The following is a 23,098-nucleotide window of genomic DNA, read 5'->3' on the forward strand; positions in this document are numbered from 1 at the left end:
TTAATCTGTATCTCAATTCTTCCACAATCAACGCCCATGGAAGCAGCAGTCAATAAGTCAAATGACACATTACTTTGGGCAAATCTGCTCCAAAAGACTTCTTTAAAGTGTTAAAAAGCAAAAATATTACTTTGAGGATTAAGGTGCGCCTGACCCAAGCCACAGTATTTTCAATCGCCTCATATGCAGGAGAAAGCTGGAAAATGAATAATGAAGACTGAAGAAGAATTGATACATTTGAATTATGTTGTTGTTAAAGAATATTGAATATAACGTGGACTGCCAGAAGAAGAAACAAATCTGTCTTAGAAGTACAGCCAGAATGCTCCTTAGAAGTTAAGATGGCAAGATTTCATCTCACGTACTTTGGACATATTATCAGGAAGGACCAGCCCCTGGAGACAGACATCATGCCTGGCAAAGTAGAGGATCAGCGAAAAAGAGGAAGACCCTCAATGAGATGGATTGACACAGTGGCTGCAACAATGGGCTCAAGAACAGCAACAATTGTGAGGATGGTGCAGGACTGGGCAGTGGCTTGTTCTGTTGTACATGGTGTCGCAATGAGTCGAAACTGATTCATCGGCACCTAACAACAACATCTCAATTCTAAGAAAAAGTTCCATTTATAATGAAGAAAGTGAAGTGCAGAAGTTAAATAACTTGTCCACCCACCTATCAGCAGCTGATATTTGACAAAGGCCCAAAGTTCATTAAATGGGGGGAAGACAGCCTCTTTAACAAATGATGCTGGCATAACTGGATATCCAGCTGCAAAAAAACAAAAATAAAACCCATACCTCACACCATGTACAAAAACTAACTCAAAATGGATCAAAGACCTAAATATAAAATCTAAAACAATAAAGATCATGGAAGAAAAAATAGGGACAATGCTAGGAGCCCTAATACATGGCATAAACAGAGTACAAACCATAACTAACAATGTACAAACACCAGAAGAGAAACTAGATAACTGGGAGCTCCTAAAAATCACACACTTATGTTCATCAAACGACTTCACCGAAAGAGTAAAAAGACAACCTACAGACTGGGAAAAAAGATTTTGGCTATGACATATCCAATAAGGATCTAATCTCTAAAATCTACAAGATACTACAATACCTCAAAAACAAAAAAGACAACTAACTCAATTTAAAAAATGGGCAAATGAGTGTGCTTCTTAGCTCAAGTGAACACATAAGACTATGTGGGCAGCTCCTGCCTGGAGGTGAGATGAGAAGGCAGAGGGGGACAGGAGCTGGTTGAATGGACACGGGAAATACAGGGTGGAGAAAAGGAGTGTGCTGTCACATTGTAGGGAGAGCAGCTAGGGTCACATAACAATGTGTATGTTTTTGTATGAGAAACTGACTTGAATTGTAAACTTTCACTTAAAGCACAATAAAAAAAAAGAAAAAAATGGGCAAAGGATATGAACAGATACTTCACCAAAGAAGACAGTTAGGCGGCTTACAGATACATGAGGAAATGCTCATGATCGTTAGCCATTACAGAAATGCAAATCAAAACTACAATGAAATACCATCTCACCTCAACAAGGTTGGCACTAATCCCCAAAACACAAAATAATAAATGTTGGGGAGGTTGTGGAGAGACTGAATACTTACGCACTGTTGGTGGGAATGTAAAATGGTACAACCACTTTGGAAATCGATTTGGCACTTTTTTTAAAAAGCTAAATATAGAAGTTCCATACGATCCAGCAATCCCACTCCTTGGAATATATCCTAGAGAAATAAGGGGCCTCACACGAATCGATTTATGCACACCCATTTTCATGGCAGTACTGTTCACAATAGCAAAAAGATGGAAATAACCTAGGTGTCCATCAACAGACGAATAGATAAACAAATTATGGTACATACACACAATGGAATACTATGCAATAATAAAGAACAATGACGAATCCACGAAACATCTCACAACATGGATGAACCTGGAGGGCATTATGCTGAGTGAAATCAGTTGCAAAAGGACAAATATTGTATGAGACCACTATTAAAAAATTCAAGAAAAGGTTTAAACACAGAAGAAAACATTCTTTGATGGTTACAAGTGTGGGGAGGGAGGGAGAGGTGAATTCACTAACTAGATAGTTGGCAAGAATCATCTTAGGTGGAGGGAAGGGCAACACACAGTACAGAAGTCAGCACAACTGGACTAAAGCAAAAGCTAAGAAGTTTCCTGAACACAACCAAACACTTTGAAGGACAGAGTAGCTGGGGCCGGGTTCTGGGGACCATGGTTTTGGGGGACATCTAGGTCAATTGGCATAACGAAATTTATTAAGAAAATGTTCTGCGTCCCACTTTGGTAAGTCTCGTCTAGGGTCTTAAAAGCTTGCGAGCGACCATCTAAATGCATCAATTGGTCCCAACCCACTTGGAGTACAGGAGGACGAAGAACACCAAAGACACAAGGAAAATATTAGGCCAAGAGACAAACCCGTACCTGTTGCCGTTGAGTTGATTCCGGCTCATAGAGACCCTACAGGACAGAGCAGAACTGCCGCATAGAGTTTCCAAGGAGAGGCTGGTGGATTTGAACTGCTGACCTTTTGGTTAGCAGCTGTAGCACTTAACCACTACGCCACCAGGGTTTCCCAAGAGACAAAAGGGACACATAACCCAGAGACTCCATCAGCCTGAGACCAGAAGAACTAGATGGTACCTGGCTACCACCAATGACTGCCCTGACAGGGAACACAGCAGAGAGTCCCTGACGGAGCAGGAAAAAAGTGTGGAGCAGAACTCACATTCACATAAAAAGACCAGACTTAATGGTCTGAGACCAGAGGAACCCCTGGAACTATTGCCCCCAGATGCTCCGTTAGTCCAGAACTGAAACCATCCCTGAACCCAACTCTTCAGACAAAGATTAGACTGAACTACAAAACATAAAATAATACTTGTGAAGAGTGCGGTTCTTAGTTCAAGCAGATACACAAGACCAAATGGGTGGCTCCTGTCCAGAGGCAGGATAAGAAGTCTGGAAGGGACAAGAGCTGGTGGGATGGACACGGGAAACCCGGGGTGGAAAGGGGGAATGTGCTGTCACATTATAGGGATTGCAACTAGTGTCATATAACAATATGTGTACAAATTTTTGTATGAGAAATTAACTTGAGCTGTAAACTTTCAGCTAGAACACAATAAAATAAATAACTTGTCCAAGGCAAGAGCCAGCATTGGGACCCAGGCAAGTGGGATAGAGCTGGCATTCACAGCCACTCTGCTACTATACTGTCTCTCAGCAAGTCTTGGTGTCGACTCACCCATCTTTTCCTCTAGCTGGTAAACACTTTCAGAACCTTCTTTGTCTTTACATGTACCCTATCATTATGATGCCTGCCACATAGGGAGTGCAAGAGAAATGTTTGCTGAATAAATCAAGGCTTTGGCCTTTCTTAAAATCCCCTGGAAGACACACATTAAACTATCACAATTAGTAGAGTTTTCCCAAAGATCGGGTTTTGGCAACGGAATGAGGAGAGACCTGGAGGGCTTGGGGCGCCTAAAGGAAGGATCGAAGGTGGGAAAGTGCCACAGATGAAAAGGAGATGGTGGCAGAGGAAAGAGGAGGGATAGAGCTGCTTTGTTGTTGTTGTTGTTAGGTGTTGTAGAGTTGGTTCTGACTCATAGCCACCCTATGTACAACAGAATGAAACACTGCCAATCCTGCGTCATCCTCACAATCTTTGTTATGCTTGAGCCCATTGTTGCAGCCACTGTGTGTCAGTCCATCTCACTGAGGGTCTTCCTCTACTCTACCAAGCATGATGTCCTTCTCCAGGGAGAGCTGTCTAGGGACTCGTATATAATCCCTTTCCTCAGAAGCTCTGTCTCCTTGAACCTGAAATCCCAGTGACAGCACAGAGTTCATTTGCCTTTCCTGGGAAGAGTCTCAGCCAGGATGGGGCGATCCCTGTGCTATGCTCAGTAGCTGAGTCGAAACCGCACTGGCCTTTGTAATGCCGTGTACCAAAGAGCCCTGAGGCAGGCAGCTCTTGGCTCTGCAAACCTGCTGCCCTGGTATCGGAGATACCAGCAAGTTCGCATTCTAGAATCCATGCTAAAAGGAAGATAACTGCAATGAGAAAGTTTGGCTCTGATTCTCAAGCAGGTGAGGTGGAAAAAAAGAAAAAATGTGACTCGATGAACAAGACTTCCTAAATTTGTTGCTTAAAGAGAAACAGTGCCTTGGAAGCTCCCAAAGTTAAAAGATATTATTGAGAAGGTTTTTTCTTTCTTTTTTTAATGTGAAATATTCCTTTATTCCAAGGGAAATTTCCTTAATTGTGGAAATTTCTACTTCCAAACCTTTGGGATCTACCTTAGCTTCAATTATCATTATTTTAAAACTTAAGAGGTCCTCATGGAGCCAGGTCTAGTTGTTCATTCGATACAAATAACCCACGTTATTTTGGTTTTTTGTTTGTTTGGGCACCCCGCTTAACCATTTCAATTTTAACTTGTGGCGATCCCATGTGTTGCAGAGTAGAGTTGTACTCCATAGGGTTTTCAATGGCTGATTTTTCTTCCAAGAAGGCTCTGGGTGAACTGGGGCCTCCAACCTTTTGGTCCGTAGTGTGGTAACTGCTTACACCACCCAGGAACTCCATTGTTTCGCAAAGATTTCCAAAAGACACGCATCTTTCAGTCATTTGACTTGTAGAATAGCATAGCACAGGCCCGCCTTTGGTAATGAATGACAGCCAGTTACACACGCAAATACTCTGGGTGAATTTCAATGCTCAATTAGGGAGCTAATTACGGTAAAAATGGGAACGGTTGCTTATGTATGCACAGGTGTTTCTATTTTCACGGCAAATCACCCCTTTTTTTTTTAAAACGGAAAATGTAGCCTTCACATTGAAGAGTCATCAGACAATCATTTGTGGTTTTGTTTCTTTATAACAGCCGTCTTTTATTACCTGCTTATAAATGCCAGGTGCTAATTTTTTAATGTAGTCACAGTGTTTATATCCCATCACCAAACACTCTCAATGAACTTGAAAGGTCATATAAGTATTCCCATTTACTGGGGAGGGAGCAGAGCTCAGAGAGGCAATTTCAAAGATTCAAACCCAATTTCAACCAATCATATTCAAATCGCCTCATATAGTTACAGTAAACGCATTTGGTGTAACATGTGTCTGCCATCTTGGTTAGGGAGCCCTAGTGACACAGTAGTTAAGCGCTTGGCTGCTAACCAGAAGGTCAGTGGTTCAAATCCACTAGCCACTCCAAGGCAGAAAGATTACAGCCTTGGAAATCCTATGGGGCAGTTTTACTCTGTCTTATAGGGTCTCTATGAGTTGGAATTGGCTTGACAGCAACGGGTTTGGGTTTTTGCATCTTGGTTAGTTTCCTTTTCAGTTAAATGATTCTTGACATTCTAATTTCTCTATGTTGTGCTTCTTACATTTTTGTGGGGGCGGGTTGTTTGTTTTCATAAGAAAAATTTCCAAGAATTAAAAAAAGGTATATTTATGTTTAAAACGGGACCAGTTAGAATGAAAAAAGAGAGAATGAGACTTTTTGGATGATATATTTCTTATGAATTGCATTTAATGTTCAGCAATGATAAAAACAAAACAAACAAACAAAAAAACAGTTGCCATCGAGTCGACTCTGTCTCATGGCAACTCTATGTGTGTCAGGGTACAACTGTGCTCCACAGGATTTTTAATGGCTGATTTTTTGGAAGTAGATTGCCAGGCCTTTCTTCTGAGGTGCCTGTGGGCGGACTTGAACCTCCAGCCTTTCAGGTAGCAACCAAGCACATTAACCATTTGTACCACCTAGGGACTCCCCAGCAATCATACATTAAGATATTTTATGAATTTATAAATTGAAAGGCATACTAAGGTTTCCTTTCATAATACTTACATACTTATGTATTCTCTCAACAAACACCATTGGGAATGTAGCCTGTGCAAGGCATTGTGCTAGACAAGGTAGGGGAATGATGATAAGTCAAACACCATTCCTGCTTCTGCATTGTCCAGAGCCTGTATAGCTCCTGAGCACAAAACTCTCTGCTGTCAGGGAAATCCAGGGCAGAAAAATAAGAGGTGGCGGGACAGGGCAAAAGTCAGGCCTGAAGGTACTGATGCCTGCCTGCCCTTCAAACCTAAGCTTTAATAAAAAACTCTCCAAAGTCAAAACGTATTGGTGGGGATTGAATTCTGTCCCTCAAAAAAATGTTGAAATTCTAATTTCTGTGCCTGTGAATGTGACCTTGTTTGGGGAAAGGGGGTCTTCCTTTTAAGATGCTATCAGTTAAGTCATATTGGAGTAGGCTGGGTCCTAGTCCTAATCCCTTTTGAGTGGAAACAGAGTCACACACAGGAGAAGGCACCATGTGAAGATACATCTGCAAGCAAAGGAATGCCAAATATTGCCAGCAGCCACCAGAATCAGGAAAGAGACATGAACAGTTTCTCTCTCAGTGCCCCAGAAGGAATCGACATGGACGAGACCATCATTTGTCCTTCTAACCTCTAGAACTGTGAGAAAATACATTCCTGTTCTTTAAAGCCACCCGCCTTATGGTATTTTGTTATAGCAGCCCTAGAAGGCTAAGACACGTATGTATCTACTTGGGTGAATTATTTTTATGGCAGAACTCAAGCCCATATTCAGAACTGATTTTTCATGATTTTAGATCCATATTAGAGTCCCACCAGAGATATGATAGAGATATGTAGAGATATGATTGTTGTTGTCGTTAGGTACCATTGAGGTGATTCCGACTCATAGCAACCCTGTGTACAACAGAAAGAAACACAGCTGGGTCCTGCACCATCCTCACAATTGCTGCTCTGCTTGAGCTCATTGTTGCAGCCACTGTGTCAATCCACCTCGTTGAGGGTTTTCCTCTTTTCCGCTGACCCTGTACTCTGCCAAGCATGATGTCCTTCTCCAGGGACTGATCCCTCCTGATAACATGTCTAAAGTATGTGAGAGTAATCTCAACATCCTTGCTTCTAAGGAGCATTCTGGTTGTACTTCTTCCAAGACAGATTTGTTCGTTCTTCTGGCAGTACATGGTATATTCAATATTCTTAGCCAACGCCACAATTCAGAGGCATCAACTCTTCTTTGATCTTCCTTATTCATCGTTCAGCTTCCACATGCATGTGAGGCAATCAAAAACACCATGGCTTGGGTCAGGCCCACCTTAGCCTTCAACGTGACATCTTTGTTTTTTAACACTTTAAAGAGGTCTTTTGCAGCAGATTTGCTCAATGCAATGCCTCTTTTGATTTCTTGATTGCTGCTTCCATAGGTGTTGATTGTGGATCCATAAAATGAAACCCTTGACAACCTCAACCTTTTCTCCGTTTATCATGATGTTGCTTATTGGTCCAGAGATATAATTACTCATAGGAAAAAACATTTACCAAGATGTGTCTAACTTTAGCTTTGCAGGTGGTGTTTTTATCTTCAAAATTTTGCAAGCTTGCAAGATTTATCAATGTAATCTGAGGAGTTAGAAGGACACTTATGCAAGTAGGAACTGTTAGACAAATAGCAAAACTGAAGAAATGCGGTTAAGTGGTTTGGGTCTTGCAAGAATTTAGAGGAAGGCCAAGATTAGCCTGACTTCTCATGTTCATTTATTATGGAAGTTAGTCTCTTAGGAACTTAAAGTCAGATCAGGATCCATCAGCCACTCTGTCTGATGAGGGTTACCGACTGGATTCTTCTAAACCTTGATTTTCTTGTCTACAAAATGTGGGGCTTGAGCTTGCTGATCTCAATGGCCCTTTTCTATTGTGGTTATTCTATGATTCTAAAGATTGGCCCAGAGCCTCCTGAAACTTCATTGTCTGGATCAGCAGTGGGTCTTGGTAGTCCCTGCGAACTGCTGCTCAACAATCTAGTAGGCTGAGACAAATAGTAAATAATAAACACAAAAATATCTAAGAGTAATAAGAAATTATATCAGATGTTAGGTGATAACTGTTATGAAAAAGAAAACATGGGAATTGGGAGTGGGGTTGTGACTACAAATAGTCGAACCACCATGAAACTTTCAAGGATTCCACAGAGGGAAAAACATACACACATACACACAAACAAAAACAAAAAAACTAGCTCATCTTTTATTATAGTAAATACTCTATATCTAAAGATAATTTTTTTTTTTAGTTTTATTCAGCTCTCTGAAATAGTAGGACTGGTAACAAATGGGAAACTACCAAGAGTGGAATACCATGTGCAGTGGGTTGAATTGTGTCCCCTCAAAAGATATGTTGAAGTCCTTACCCCTGATATCTGTGAATGTGACCTTGTTTGGAAATAATAAAGTCTTTGTTAAGATGAGATCATTCTGGATTAGGGTGGGCCCTAAATCCAATGACTGGTATCTTTATAAGAGAAAAGAACAGGAGACTTGGTGACCCAGAGACACAGAGACACACACATCATGTAAAGACGGAGGTAGAAACTGAAGTGATGTAGCTACAAGCCTAGTGTTATGGATTGAATCATGTCCCCCAAAAATGTGTATCAACTTGGCTAGGCTATGATTCCCAGTATTGTGTGAGTGTCTACCATTTTGTGGTCTGATGTGGTTATTCTTTGTGTAAACCTCTATGATGTTAATGAGGCAGGATTAGAGGCAGTTATGTTAATGAGGCAGGACTCCATTTACAGGATTAGGTTGTATCTTGAGTCAATCTCTTTTGAGATATAAAAGAGAGAAGCGAGCAGAGAGGAGAGGGACCTCATTAACACCAAGAAACAAGAGCAAGGAGAATAGGTAGTCCTTTGGAAGCTCCTTGACTGAGGAAGACTGATGACAAGGACCTTTCCCCAGAGCAACAAAGAAAGCCTTCCCCTGGAGCTGACACCCTGAATTCGGACTTGTAGCCTCCTAGACCGTGAGAGAATAAATTTCTCCTTGTTAAAGCCATCCACTTGTGATATTTCTGTTATAGCAGCACTAGGTAACTAAGACACCTAGGAACACCAAGGATAGCCAGCAACCACCAGAAGCTAGGAAAGAGGCATGGAGTGATTCTTCTCCAGAGTCTCCAGAGGGAACCAACCCTGCCGACACCTTGATTTCGGACTTCTGGACTCCTGAACTGTGAGATAATAAATTTCTGTTTCAAGCCATCTAGCTTGTGGTAATTTGTTACAGTAGCCCTAGGACACAAATACTCCATGCATCCCTTAAAAAGAAAGTGGGTCTTTTCCCCTCTGGAGTGAGGGAGAGTGAAAGAGACCAAAGACTCAAGGCAGCAGTGAGTCCAAAGGACTAATGGACTACATGAATTACAGACTACACGACACCAAGACCAGAAGAACTAGATGGTGCCCCGCTACCATTACCAACCGCTCTGACAGGGATCACAACAGAGGGTCCCAGAAAGAGCAGCAGAAAATTGTAGAAGAAACAAATCAAATTCACAAAAAAAGAAAAAAAGACTAGGCTTACTGATCTGACAGAGACTAGAGAAACCCCTGAGACTATGGCCCTAAGATACCCTTCTGACCTGGAAATGAAGCCATTCCCAGATACCACATCCCAGCCAAACAATAGGCAAGCAAGCACATAAGATAAACAATAATACCCGAGAAGAATGTACTCCTTAAAACAATCAATTATAAGATGAGAAGGCAGAAAGGGGTAGATAATCAGGACAAAAGAAAATGATGAAACCAGGTCGGAAATGGGGAGAGTGCTGACACACTGTGGGGAATGAAGCCAAAGTCATGGAGCAATTTATGTACAAATTATTGAATGGGAAACGAATTTGCTCTGTAAACGTTCACCTAAAGCACAATAAAAAAAGAAAAGGAAGTGGTAATGGGTATTGACCTGAAAAACTATTTAAGATATACCGTTGGGTTATAAAGGAGCCTTGGTGACACAGTAGTTAAACCGATTGACTGCTACTGAAAGGTTGGCAGTTTGAAACCACCAGCAGCTCCACTGGAGAAAGATGCGGTAGTCTGCTTGCATAGAAATTTACAGCCTCAGAAATCCTGTGGGGTCACTATGAGTTGGAATTGACTCAACAGCAGTGGGTTTGAGTTAGGTTATAATAATTAATATGTATTTTTAAAGCAGTGTCAAAATAACATATATGGTATGATAGATATACACACACTATATGTGATTATATGTTTGTATTCACAAAGAAAAGCGTGGAAAAACATACAAGAAACTTTTAAGGGCCATTTCTTCTAGGAAATGGTATGAAGGGGGCCTTTAATGGGGAGGGGAGAATGATTTTTACTTTCATGTTATACCCTTTTCTGCTCTTTGACATTTTTTTACAGACAACAAGCATTTTTTTTTATTAAAAAATTTTTTGAAAATAGAATTACAGAGGCACTGATAAAAACTCATCCTAACAATGTCAAAGGAAATTGTGAAAGATGAAAAATTCAACATTTATTGACATTTCCTATGTGCCACATACTTTTCTAGTTGCTTGGGACACATCAGTGGACAAAATAGAAAAGATTTCTGCTCTTCTGGAGCTTACATTCTAGCAGGTTGAGACAGATAGTAAATAATAAACACAAATATATATAAATATAATAAGAAACTACGTTGGATGTTAGATGATAACTGTTAAGGAAAAAGAAAACATAGAGCAAGGTAAAGGGGATCAGGCACTGGGGGTAAGGTTGTGCTTATATGTTGGGTAGTTTGGGTGGGCATCATGGAGAAGCTGATATCTGAGAAAAGACCTGAAGAGATGGAGGAAGTTATCCATGCAGATATGCAAGGGAAAGGCATTGCAGGCAGAGAGAACAGCCTAATGCAAAGGCCCCAAGTTGGAAACGTGCTAGAATATTCCCAAAGTTGACAATGAGGCCAATATGGCTAGAGCAGAGGAGTAGAAGAATAACAGGAAATGAAATTAGAGAGCGAGGGGGCCCAAGCACTTAGGGCCTTGCCCGGCATTCTGAGCATGGTGGTCTCTACCTTGAGCGGATTAGGGATTCCTTGAAAGTTTTTGAATCAAAGAGTGATGTGGTCCAACTTACATTTTAGAAGGATCATGCCGGTTACTGTGTAGAGAATAGACAATAAGGGGTAAGGGTGGAAGCCCAGAGACAAGTTACGAGGCTATTACAGTAATTCAAGCAAAAGACAAAGATGGCAGTGGTGGAGATGGTGAGAACTGGCTAGATACTAGATATATTTTGAAGGTGTAACCAAGTAAAATATGACTTCAAAGTTCCTGGAAGAATGGAGGAGAGGAATTGGAGACAGCAAACATTTCTAGGTTTCCTGCACAGGGGAACAAAGACACAGGACAGTAGTTCACAGGGGCAGTAGAGTCAGGAGAATTTATTTTAGGATGGAAGATATAACAGCATGTTATAATGTTGGTGCAAATGACACACTTAAGGTCATGAGAGCAAAAAAAAATTAATAATAATTATGATGATGTAATGATATAGGAGAGAGAGGGCAGATTGCTGGAGTGTTGACCCTAAGGAGGGGAGCATGGAGGAGACAGTGCACCAGTGACCAGTGGAGAGATTGGCCTTAGCTAGGAAAATAAAACTTTCATTCTTAGTATAACCCATTGCCATCTAGTTGATTCCAACTCATAGCGACCCCATAGGACAGAGCAGAACGGCCCCATAGGGTTTCCAAGGCTGTAATCTTTATAGACGCAGACTGGTGGGTTTGAACCGCTGACCTTACAGTTAGCAGCTGAGTGCTTTAACCACTGCACTACCAGGACTCCTTCATTCTTAGTATAAAGGTTCACGAATCCTTTGATACACCTCCTGTCTTCTTTTGAGCCTGCACAGCCTTTTGACTGTTTTGATGGATAGAATAGCAGAAATAATGTTGCAGGACTTCCAAGGCCAGGATAGGAAAGGTGATAGAGTTCTCTCCTAGTGCTAGCTCTCCCTTGTGCTCTCTTTCCTTGCTTTGGAGTCCTGAGCTGCCATGTAAAGTCTGGCTCCCTTAGCCACCATACTGGACAGACAACATGGAGAGACCCTGTGGAAATAGAGGCATCTGAGGAACCCCAGCTGCTCCAGTCCCCAGCTGTTGAGTCTCCCAGCTCAGGCACCAGACCTGTGAGAGAGTGAGTCTTCAGAATATTCTAGCCCCAGGCCCTCTCTGACTGCAGCCGTGTGAGAGACCCGGTAGGAGAAGAATCTAATTAACTCCGTCAACACTTAATCCCAGAACAGATAACAGAATGTGATTGTCATCATTTCAAGCCATTGCATTCTGAAGTGATTTGTTACCCAGCAACAGGGGGTCCAGTGGGATACAGGGGGTGCAGATGCTGTAGGTAGGTACACAAGGGGGTAGGGAACATACGGAAGCTCTCTTCCAATTGCTTCAGTTTTTTCAGTGACATAGAAAACAAGGTTATCAGCTAAGAGTAAGAGACTGGGAGGAGATGGCAGAGGTTCAAAGGGAGAGGAGAGTAGCAGGGTGGCTCCATAAGGAAGTAGAGTATGATTGCCTGGAAGCAACAGGACAGCCCTCAAAGGAAACAAAACCAAATAAAAATGCTTTCTCTACTCAGTTTGTATTTCCCCTTCCAGTCTTTATCACATATTCTTTGCATAGGCAATATCTGGTTGTACCTAATTATTTTCAGAAAAAGTCTTCACAGAAGGATAATAATCTTGAGACGTGAATATATGAGGCCTGGGGGGCACTTTTTTGTACTGAGTAAAGAGAGGATTTGCTCCTCTCCTGACTTCACACATTTACCCAACCAGCCAACCAACCAACAAACCAACGGACCAGTCAGAAGGCCAAAGACACTGGGCACCTCCTATGGACTACTATGTCCCAGGTTTCAGAGGACAACGGTTCCATGCACTCAGCTCCTCCTTCAATTCATTTTCAAGATCACAAAGCAGAAAAAAACCCAAGTTGCCCAAGTTTCAGAAGAAGTGCTGGCATATGCATTCTTGATGGAAAGAGTTGCTTGGGCCAAGCTGTAGGAACAAGGGAGTTTATGTCATGACAGGGAGCCAGCAGATGGATTAGGCTGGGTTGAACCAGAGATAATGGCTAGAGAATAATGAGAAGAGGACATGGAAGAGGTAAGGAGTTGGGGGCGCAATTGTTGAAAACCCTTGATTTGAACTCACTAACCTTTTGCCCTGTTGTTATGGCACTGGATGATTTGATAACTAGATTTGTACTGTGTGTATCTCCTTGGAGCTAACCAAGAGCTGCAAATAAGGGAAGTTACTTAAGTGCTATTTGTTTTATAGACTGAGCCTCCACTGGGAACTGCCCTAATAGATTTATGACCAAATATCCCCTTTGTATGAATTTTGATGTATTTCTAACTATAGACTAAAGTCTCATTATATAATAACAACAAAAAATGAAGTACATAACACATTACTTTAAAAAGAGAGACTTTTTATCATTTGCTCCCTTCCATTTTAACCCAACAGACTTACTTTCCAAAGTAAAAGCATAAAATGATATAGGGCAGTCTCACATAAATTAGGAATCCCAACAGGCACAAAAGACCATAGGATAGTAAATCTTATTTGACCTTACACCTTATCCCCGTGTTTTCCATAAACCAGGAATCAGAAAACATTTTCTACGTTTACACACAGAAGGAAACAACCTTTGGTGATTATGAGGGAGGGGAGGGATGGGGAGGGAAAAACACGAAGTAGACAATACAAAAAAAAAATCCATTGCCGTAGAGTCGACTCACAGTAACCCCATAGAACTGCCCAGTAGGGTTTCCAAGGAGTGATTGGTGGATTTCAACTGCCAGCCTTTTTTTTTTAGCAGCCCAAGCTCTTAACACTGAGCCACCAGGGCTCCGTAGATACCTTTGGCGAAAGGTAAGACAGTACACGATACTGGGGAAGTCAGCACAACTTGACCAAGGCAAAGTCATAGAAGCTTCATGTTGTTGTTGTTAAGTACCGTAGAGTTGGTTCCGACTCATAGCGACCCTATGCACAAAAGAACGAAACACTGCCGGGTCCTGAGCCATCCTTACAATCGTTGTTATGCTTGAGCTCATTGTTGCAGCCACTGTGTCAATCCACCTTGTTGAGGGTCTTCCTCTTTTCCGCTGACCCTGTACTCTGCCAAGTGTGATGTCCTTCTCTAGGGACTGATCCCTCCTGACAACATGTCCAAAGTATGTAAGACGCAGTCTCGCCATCCTTGCCTCTAAGGAGCATTCTGGCCGCACTTCCTTCAAGACAGATTTGTTCGTTCTTTTGGCAGTCCATGGTATATTCAATATTCTTCGCCAACACCACAATTCAAAGGCTTCCACTCTCCTTTGGTCTTCCTTATTCATTGTACGGCTTTCACATGCATATGATGTGACTGAAAATACCATGGCTTGAGTCAGGAGCACCTTAGTCTTCAGGGTGACCTTTGCTCTTCAACACTTTGAAGAGGTCCTTTGCAGCAGATTTGCCCAATGCAATGTGTCTTTTGATTTCTTGACTGCTGCTTCCAGGGCTTTTGATTGTGGATCCAAGTAAAATGAAATCCTTGACAACTTCAGTCTTTTCTCCATTTATCATGATGTTGCTCATTGGTCCAGTTGTGAGGATTTTCGTTTTCTTTATGTTGAGGTGCAATCCACACTGAAGGCTGTGGTCTTTGATCTTCATTAGTAAGAGCTTCAAGTCCTCTTCACTTTCAGCAAGCAAGGTTGTGTCATCTGCATAACGCAGGTTGTTAGTGAGTCTTCCTCCAATCCTGATGCCCTGTTCTTCTTCATATAGTCCAGCTTCTTGGATTATTTGTTTAGCATACAGATTAAATAGGTATGGTGAAAGAATACAACCCTGACGCACACCTTTCCTGACTTTAAACCAATCAGTATCCCCTTGTTCTGTCCAAACAACTGCCTCTTGATCTATGTAAAGGTTCCTCATGGGCACAATTAAGTGTTCTAGAATTCCCATTCTTCGCAGTGTTATCCATAGTTTGTTATGATCCACACAGTTGAATGCCTTTGCATAGTCAATAAAACACAGGTAAACATCCTTCTGGTATTCTCTGCTTTCAGCCGGGATCCATCTGACATCAGCAATGATATCCCTGGTTCCACGTCCTCTTCTGAAACCGGCCTGAATTTCTGGCAGTTCCCTGTCGATATACTGCTGCAGCCATTTTTGAATGATCTTCAGCAGAATTTTGCTCGTGTGTGGTATTAGTGATATTGTTCTATAATTTCCACATTCAGTCGGATCACCTTTCTTGAGAATAGGCACAAATATGGATCTCTTCCAGTCAGTTGGCCAGGATGCTGTCTTCCATATTTCTTGGCATAGATAAGTGAGCACCTCCAGTGCTGCCTCTGTTTGTTGAAACATCTCAATTGATGTTCCATCAATTCCTGGAGCCTTGTTTTCCGCCAATGTCTTCAGAGCAGCTTGGACTTCTTCCTTCAGTACCATCGGTTTCTGATCATATGCCACCTCTTGAAATGGTTGAATATCGACTAATTCTTTTTGGTATAATGACTCTGTGTATTCCTTCCATCTTCTTTTGATGCTTCCTGTGTCATTTAATATTTTCCCCATGGAATCCTTCATTATTGCAACTCGAGGCTTGAATTTTTTCTTCAGTTCTTTCAGCTTGAGTAACGCTGAGCGTGTTCTTCCCTTTTGGTTTTCCATCTCCAGCTCTTTGCACATGTCATTATAATACTTTACTTTGTCTTCTCGAGAGGCCCTTTGAAATCTTCTGTTCAGTTCTTTTACTTCATGAATTCTTCCTTTTGCTTTAGCTGCTCGATGCTCAAAAGCAAGTTTCAGAGTCTCCTCTGACATCCATCTTGGTCTTTTCTTTCTTTCCTGTCTTTTCAGTGACCTCTTGCTTCCTTCATGGATGATGTCCTTGATGTCATTCCACAACTCATCTGGTCTTTGGTCACTAGTGTTCAATGCATCAAATCTATTCTTGAGATGGTCTCTAAATTCAGGTGGGATATACTCAAGGTCATATTTTGGCTCTCATGGACTTGCTCTGATTTTCTTCAGTTTCACCTTGAACTTGCATATGAGCAATTGATGATCTGTTTCACAGTCGGCCCCTGGCCTTGTCCTGACCGATGATATTGAGCTTTTCCATTGTCTCTTTCCACAGATGTAGTCAATTTGATTTCTGTGCGTTCCACCTGGCGAGGTCCATGTGTATAGTCGCCGTTTATGTTGGTGAAAAAAGTTATTTGCAATGAAGAAGTCGTTGGTCTTGCAAAATTCTATCATTCGATCTCAGGCATTTTTTCTATCACCAAGGCCATATTTTCCAACTACTGATCCTTCTTCTTTGTTTCCAACTTTCGCTTTCCAATCACCAGTCATTATCAATGCATCTTGATTGCATGTTCGATCAATTTCAGACTGCAGAAGCTGATAAAAATCTCCTATTTCTTCATCTTTGGCCCTAGTGGTTGGTGTGTAAATTTGAATAACAGTCGTATTAACTGGTCTTCCTTGTTTTGTTTTTTTTTTTACGTCTTCCTTGTAGGCGTATGGATATTATCCTATCACTGACAGCATTGTACTTCAGGATAGATCTTGAAGCGTTCTTTTTGATGATGAATGCAACACCCTTTCTCTTCAAGTTGTCATTCCCAGCATAGTAGACTATATGATTGTCCGGTTCAAAATGGCCAATACCAGTCCATTTCAGCTCACTAATGCCTAGGATATCAATGTTTATGTGTTCCATTTCATTTTTGACAATTTCCAATTTTCCTAGATTCATACTTCTTACATTCCAGGTTCCAATTATTAATGGATGTTTGCAGCTGTTTCTTCTCATTTTGAGTTATGCCACATCAGCAAATGAAGGTCCTGAAAGCTTTACTCCATCCACGTCATTAAGGTCAACTCTACTTTGAGGAGGCGGCTCTTCCCCAGTCATCTTTTGAGTGCCTTCCAACCTGGGGGGCTCATCTTCCAGCACTATATCAGACAATGTTCCACTGCTATTCATAAGGTTTTCACTGGCTAATGCTTTTCAGAAGTAGACTGCAAGGTCCTTCTTCCTAGTCTGTCTTAGTCTGGAAGCTCAGCTGAAACCTGTCCTCCGTTGGTGACCCTCCTGGTATCTGAATACCGGTGGCATAGTTTCCAGCATCACAGCAACACACATGTCCCCACAGTACGACAAACTGACAGACACATCCAAACTCCCTGAGGGACCAAGTTACTGGGCTGAAGGCTGGGAGGACCATGGTCTCAGGGAACATCTCGCTCAATTGTCATAATACAGTTTATAAAGAAAATGTTCTACATCCTAGAACATTTGGTGAGTAGCATCTAGGGTCTTAAAAGCCTGTGAGCGGCCATCTAAGATACTCCACTGGTTCCACCCTATCTGGAGCAAGGGAGAATGAAGAAAATCAAAGACACAAGGAAAAGAGTAGTTCAAAGGACTAATGGACCACAACTACCACGGCCCCTACCAGACTGAGTCCAGCACAACTAGATGGTGCCTGGCTACCATCCCTGACTGCTCTGACAGGGATCACAATAGAGGGTCCCAGACAGAGCTGGAGAAAAATGTAGAATAAAATTCAAACTCACAAAAAAAGACCAGACTTACTGGTCTGACAGAGACTGAAGAAACCCCGAGAGTATAGCCCTCAGACATCCTTTTAACTTATTACTGAAGTCACTCCTGAGGTTCACCCCTCAGCCAAAGATTAGACAGGCCTATAAAACAAACAATAACACATGTAGTTCAGCCATGTATACGAGACTAAATGGGAACACCAGCTCAGGGGTAAGGATGAGAAGGCAGGAGGGGACGGGAAAGCTGGATGAAAGGAAATGGGGAACCTAGGGTTGAGAAGGGAGAGTGTTGACATGTCGCAGGGTTAGCGACCAATGTCACAAAACGATATGTGTATTAATTGTTTAATGAGAAACTAATTTGCTCTGTAAACTTTCACCTAAAGCACAATTAAAAAAAAAACGAAAATCTTTTTTTTTAAATGCTCTAGAAGTTCTCTTTTGATTGCTTCAATTTTCTCAGTGAACATTTCACACAACAGAATATTTTAGGCTTTGTGGGCCAAAGGGTCTCTGTCATGACTGCTCAACTCTGCCGCTATCACATGAAAGCAGCCACAGACAATACAGAAGCAATAAAAGTATTTGTGGACACTGAAATGAATTTAATATAATTTTTACGTGTCACAAATAGTATTCTTCTTTTGATTTTTTCTAGCCGTTTAGGACCTAAAAACATTGTTAGCTTGTGAGCTGTACAAAAACAGGTGGAAGCTGGATTTCATCCACAGACTGTAGCTTGCTGATCCTAGTCTTAGTTTGGTGGCTTTCTGAGATATAAATGACCCATTCTTGGAGTACAAAGAGACTGGTCGGTTAATCTGTGCTGATGACTGCTGTGGATTAAACTGTGTCCCCCCAGAATACGTGTTAGAATCCTAACCCCCATATCTGTGGATGTAATCCTGTTTGGAAATTGGGTTTTCTTTGTTAGGTTAATTGGATGTTAATTAGTAGAAAAAAAAACCAAACCCAGTGCCAAGTCGATTCCGACTCATATAGTGGGGTCTAAATCTAATCACTTCTGAGTTATAAAAAAGCAAATTAGACACAGAGATGCTTTCGCACGGGAAGACAAGGAAAGAATTGACACAGCCAAGGATCTGATGTCGACTTTTAGCCTCCAGAATGGTGGAAAAATAAATGTCTGTTCTTTAAGGGCATCCACTTGTGGTATTTCTGTCCCAGCAGCACTAGGAAACTAACACAATGGTTTTCAAATCCAGCATGACTTTGCAATATATTTTTTTAATTCAGATTTTGATTAGTTTACTAAATGGATCCCTTATTACCCCTTTACTTAGCCATGAAGGAATTTGCTATGGTTAAGAGCAGAATGTTTTAACTTTTAAAATTGCTTAACTATCGTTGAAGTCTTTGCATGTTTCCTTCTAATGCTAATCTCCCTGGCCCTGCATACATTTCACAGAACAGGAAGCATTTTTGCAACAGCCAGGCCTTTGCCAGGGGAAAGATTTAACTTGAAATCCTTTTCTGCCAAGTACTGACTCTGGCAAAGCACTTGACCCCAGTGGAGCCTCTAACTTCTCAACTGTGAAATGCTTAGACTACAGGGCTGCTCTGTGAGCTTAATAAGAAAATATATGGAGCACATTTAGAAAAGCATCTGGCACTTATCTTGCATGTGCATGAAAAAACCAGGAATACCCGGCCTTTATAGATTTCTAGTTTGTTTTTCCATTTAACATTATATCAGGAGGTCTTTTTTTTTTTTAATGTCATTGCTTCTGCTATGAGTCAGAATCAACTCGACAGCAATGGGTTTGGTTTTCTTATTCTTTTTTAAAAACGTGATTTCATGGTTACATAATATTCCATTTAATGGGTGTGCCACATTTGATAAACCACCCCTCTCCCATGGGCATAAGATATTTTGGACATGAGGTTTCTGTTTGCCATGCTGCACAGACTATCTTTGTAACTAGTTCGCCAAATCCCTGATCGTTTCTTTAAGAAGATTTTCTAAAAGTGGAATTTCCAGATCAAAGGATCTGAACAGCTGACTATTAATGAGGTTGAATATTTCTCCATTGCTTTTTGGCTGTTTGTATTTCTTCTTTTGAGAATTGCTTTCATGTCATTCCTGGTAAAAGGAAAATCAATTTCCTCTCTTAAGTAGTAAAATAACATAGCAAAAACCTGCAAACATTTCCTGAGTGTCTTCTGGAGCACAGTGAGTGCTGGGCTTGGTGTATGTCTAACAGAGTGGTTTCCAGCACGGCTTCTAGGGGTCAGGCCACCTGATCTATGCCCACTCACCAGCAGGGCCAATGTGCTCAAGCTTCTTAACCTCTCCAAACCCCAGTTTCCACATCTGTACCTCACAAGGCTGCTTCAAGGTACAAATAACCAAACCAAAAACCAAACCCACTGCCTTCGAGTCGATTACAACTCATAGCAACCTTATAGGAGAGAGTAGAACTGCCCTATAGCGTTTCCAAGGAGCGCCTGGCGGATTCAAACTGCCGACCTCTCGGTTAGCAGCCGTAGCACTTAACCGCTACGCCACCAGGGTTTCCCAAGGTGCAGATAGAATCCTTTGTATCAAGCCCTTGGTGTAATGCTCAGCTCATGCTAAGTGTTCAGTAAGCATGAGCTAGCTTTATTATCCACCAGTCATCTGTCACTTTTGCATACTGTGGTGGCTTGCATGTTGCTATGACATTGGAAGCTATGCCACCGGCATTTGAAGTACTAGCAGGGTCACCCATGATGGTCAAGTGTCAGTGGAGCTTCCAGACTATGACAGAGTAGGAAGAAAGGCTTGGCAACCTACTTCCAAAAATTAGCCCATGAAAATCCTATGGATCGCAATAGAATATTGTCTGATATAGTGCTAGAACATGAGCCCCCTAGGTTGAAAGACACTACACAACAGCTGCAACAAGGGACTCAAACATACCAGCTATGACCGTGAAGATGGCTCAGGACCAGGCAACCTTCCATTCTGTTATACATAAGGTGGCCATGAGTCAGAGCCAACTCGAGGGCAGCTAACAATAACAACGTATTTATTATTATCATCCTTACCTCAAGGTGCATAGGCAGATGTAGACATATGTTTGCATTAAAATAGACAGCTGGGTTTCTAGGAAATGAAACTATAAGCAGTACTTTCCTTTGTAACCTAGAACCCCCATGGTTAGCTCTTCATTATACCTCAGGGGTATAACACAAAATGAACCCCAGAGCCAATATGCAGATTTAAAGTCAGAGTGGGTTCCTGGTTGCTACTCTCCATCGTGGAGTCCCTGGGTGGGGCAAACAACTACTAGCCAAAAGGTTGATGGATTGAACCCACCAAGAGGTGGCTCAGAAGAAAAGCCTGGCGATCTACTTCAGAAAGGTCACAGCCTTGAAAACTCTATGGAGCAGTTCTACTCTGCACACATGGAGTCGCCAAGACTCGGAATCGATTCGACAGCAACAACAATGCTCTCAATTTTGTATTTAATTTGGGTGACAAAATAATTTCAGGAAAGAGCCACTGACGCCTTTTTCTGATTAGTTTTCATTACACCTAATAATTAACTCATATTGGCATCACAGAGCCCTGGTAGCGTAGTGGTTAAGAGCTCAGGCTGCTAACCTAAAGGTTGGCAGTTCGAATCTACCAGCTGCTCCTTGGAAACCCTATGGGGCAGTTCTACTCTGCCCTACAGGGTCGCTATGAGTTGGAATAAACTCGATGGCAATGGGTTTGTTTTTTGTTTTTTTGGGGGGGGCGGTTTACTGGCATCACATTTGACAGCTTACCAAGGACATGAACAAATATGTTATTTGAGCCCGACAGTGGCCCTGGAAGGTAGTTGGGGAGATATCCTTATGGTCATTTTATAGTTAGGGAAACCCCAGTGATTTGTGTGGCTCTGAAACCAAAAACACAGGATGAGAAAACGAGATCCACCGAGGTTATTTCCCCAATGCAAACATCTGCTTCTCCCCACTGCCGCACATTTTACCTCTTTTAGGCGGTTGGACTGAGCAAGCGTTGATTAATCTGGAATTACACAATAGCCCCATGATTCATCTTGATTATGAAATGCCAGAAAGCTGTTCCCACAGCAAACAAAGTACAGATTCTTAAGCATCACTCTTGGTGGCTGCTTTTGGTTCTTCCCATAGAGATTACAGATAACACTTTTGGGGGGTCTCTTAGCTATCCTTACCATTTTTAGTCTTCTTCCCAAATGGAATGTTGAGGACTTCTGGTAGAAGAGAGCAGAGCATGAGAGAGGACAAGGTCAGTGGAAGATGAGCCCAGCAGCATCCACTAAGATAAAGAGAAAACACCTAACTTCACATTTCAAAGAAGACAAAATGCTGTAGCTTAAAATCGTGTTTGCGATGTGCTCTTGAAAACATCTATTAATAGTATTTACTTCCTCAAAGTTATATAGACTGAAGACATACTCCTTGAAACCACTTCTAACGTTATTAAAGGTCTAGCTTTATCTTCGAAGAATTAAGGTTTTGGACTACCAAAATGTGTCTTTATAATCTAAAAAAAAAAAGTGGGTATATGGTTTGGGTTCCCTCTCCTCCCCTCCCCACTCTGAGCTCCCTTATAACAGCTTACACATCTAGTGTGCTTAAAATATGTGAATTTGTCCCGATGTTTAAAGTACCTTTCTAGGTTGCATTGAGTGGTTCTATGTCTGGAGTCTTCTGAAATGAGGAGATGGACAGCAGGTAGCTTTGAGACAGAGACTCCGGGCTGCCAGTGCTGGAGTTTCCAAGTGCAAAAACCAAGCTGGGGGGCGGTGCAGCGGAGCAGCAGGGAGGAGCGTGAAGCCACCCACCCCAGACATGAGAGTTGCAGAAACATCAGGTTCCTCTTACTTCTCCCATCATAATTGTCTAAACCCAAACAACTTGGTAGACCAACCCTTATTCTCTTCTAGAGCAGGGTTTCTCAATCTCAGCAGTACTGACATTTTTGGCCAGATGATTCTTTGCTGCATTGTAGAATGTTTAGCAGCATCCCTATCCTCTATCCACTAAATATCGGTAGCACTGCCTCCCTCCAGTTCTGACAACCACAGATGTGTATAGACATTGCAAAAATATCCCCAACCCAGTGGGAGGCGGGGCAAAATCGCCCCCACTGAGTGACACTGCTTTATAGAAATCTTAGAGACAATGTCTAAATTTACCTTGTTCTGTCCAGGCCTAGCTAGAAGGGATCCTTTTGTTTGTAAAAGGTGTGAAATGACTGTTGAAGAAAGTCAGCTACCCTTACAGTATAGTGTCATTCTCCAACAGTGGTCCCCAAGAGAACTGTTCCCTTCTTAACTGATTATCAGTGGTGGTTCAGTGGTAAAAGCCTTGTCTTCTATGTGGGAGTTCAGTTCACAGCCAATGCACGTCATGCCCAGCCACCACCCGTCTGTCAGTGGGGACTTGTGTGCTGCTATGATGCTGAACAGGCTTCAGCAGACCTTCCAGACTATGATAGACTAGGAAGAAAGGCCTGGTGATCTACTTCCAAAAATCAGCCAGTGAAA

The 23,098-nt window shown here is 41.9% G+C and overlaps 1 protein-coding gene across 1 annotated transcript in view; it reads right to left on the minus strand.

Moving 5' to 3' along the window:
• The window catches only part of TLR7 (toll like receptor 7), a 52,947-nt gene extending 30,604 nt beyond the window's left edge, over nt 1-22,343 (minus strand). Inside the window, exons 1-2 of the mRNA XM_049873117.1 lie at nt 22,220-22,343; nt 21,761-21,864 (exon numbers count right to left, since the gene is read on the minus strand). Of these exons, the coding sequence (XP_049729074.1) occupies nt 21,761-21,763 (3 nt within the window). The 5' untranslated portion in view covers nt 21,764-21,864; nt 22,220-22,343. The remainder of the gene's footprint in view (nt 1-21,760; nt 21,865-22,219) is intronic.
• Between the last annotated feature and the right edge of the window lie 755 nt (nt 22,344-23,098).

This window comes from Elephas maximus, chromosome X, assembly GCF_024166365.1.
Source record: "Elephas maximus indicus isolate mEleMax1 chromosome X, mEleMax1 primary haplotype, whole genome shotgun sequence".
NCBI lineage: Eukaryota > Metazoa > Chordata > Mammalia > Proboscidea > Elephantidae > Elephas > Elephas maximus.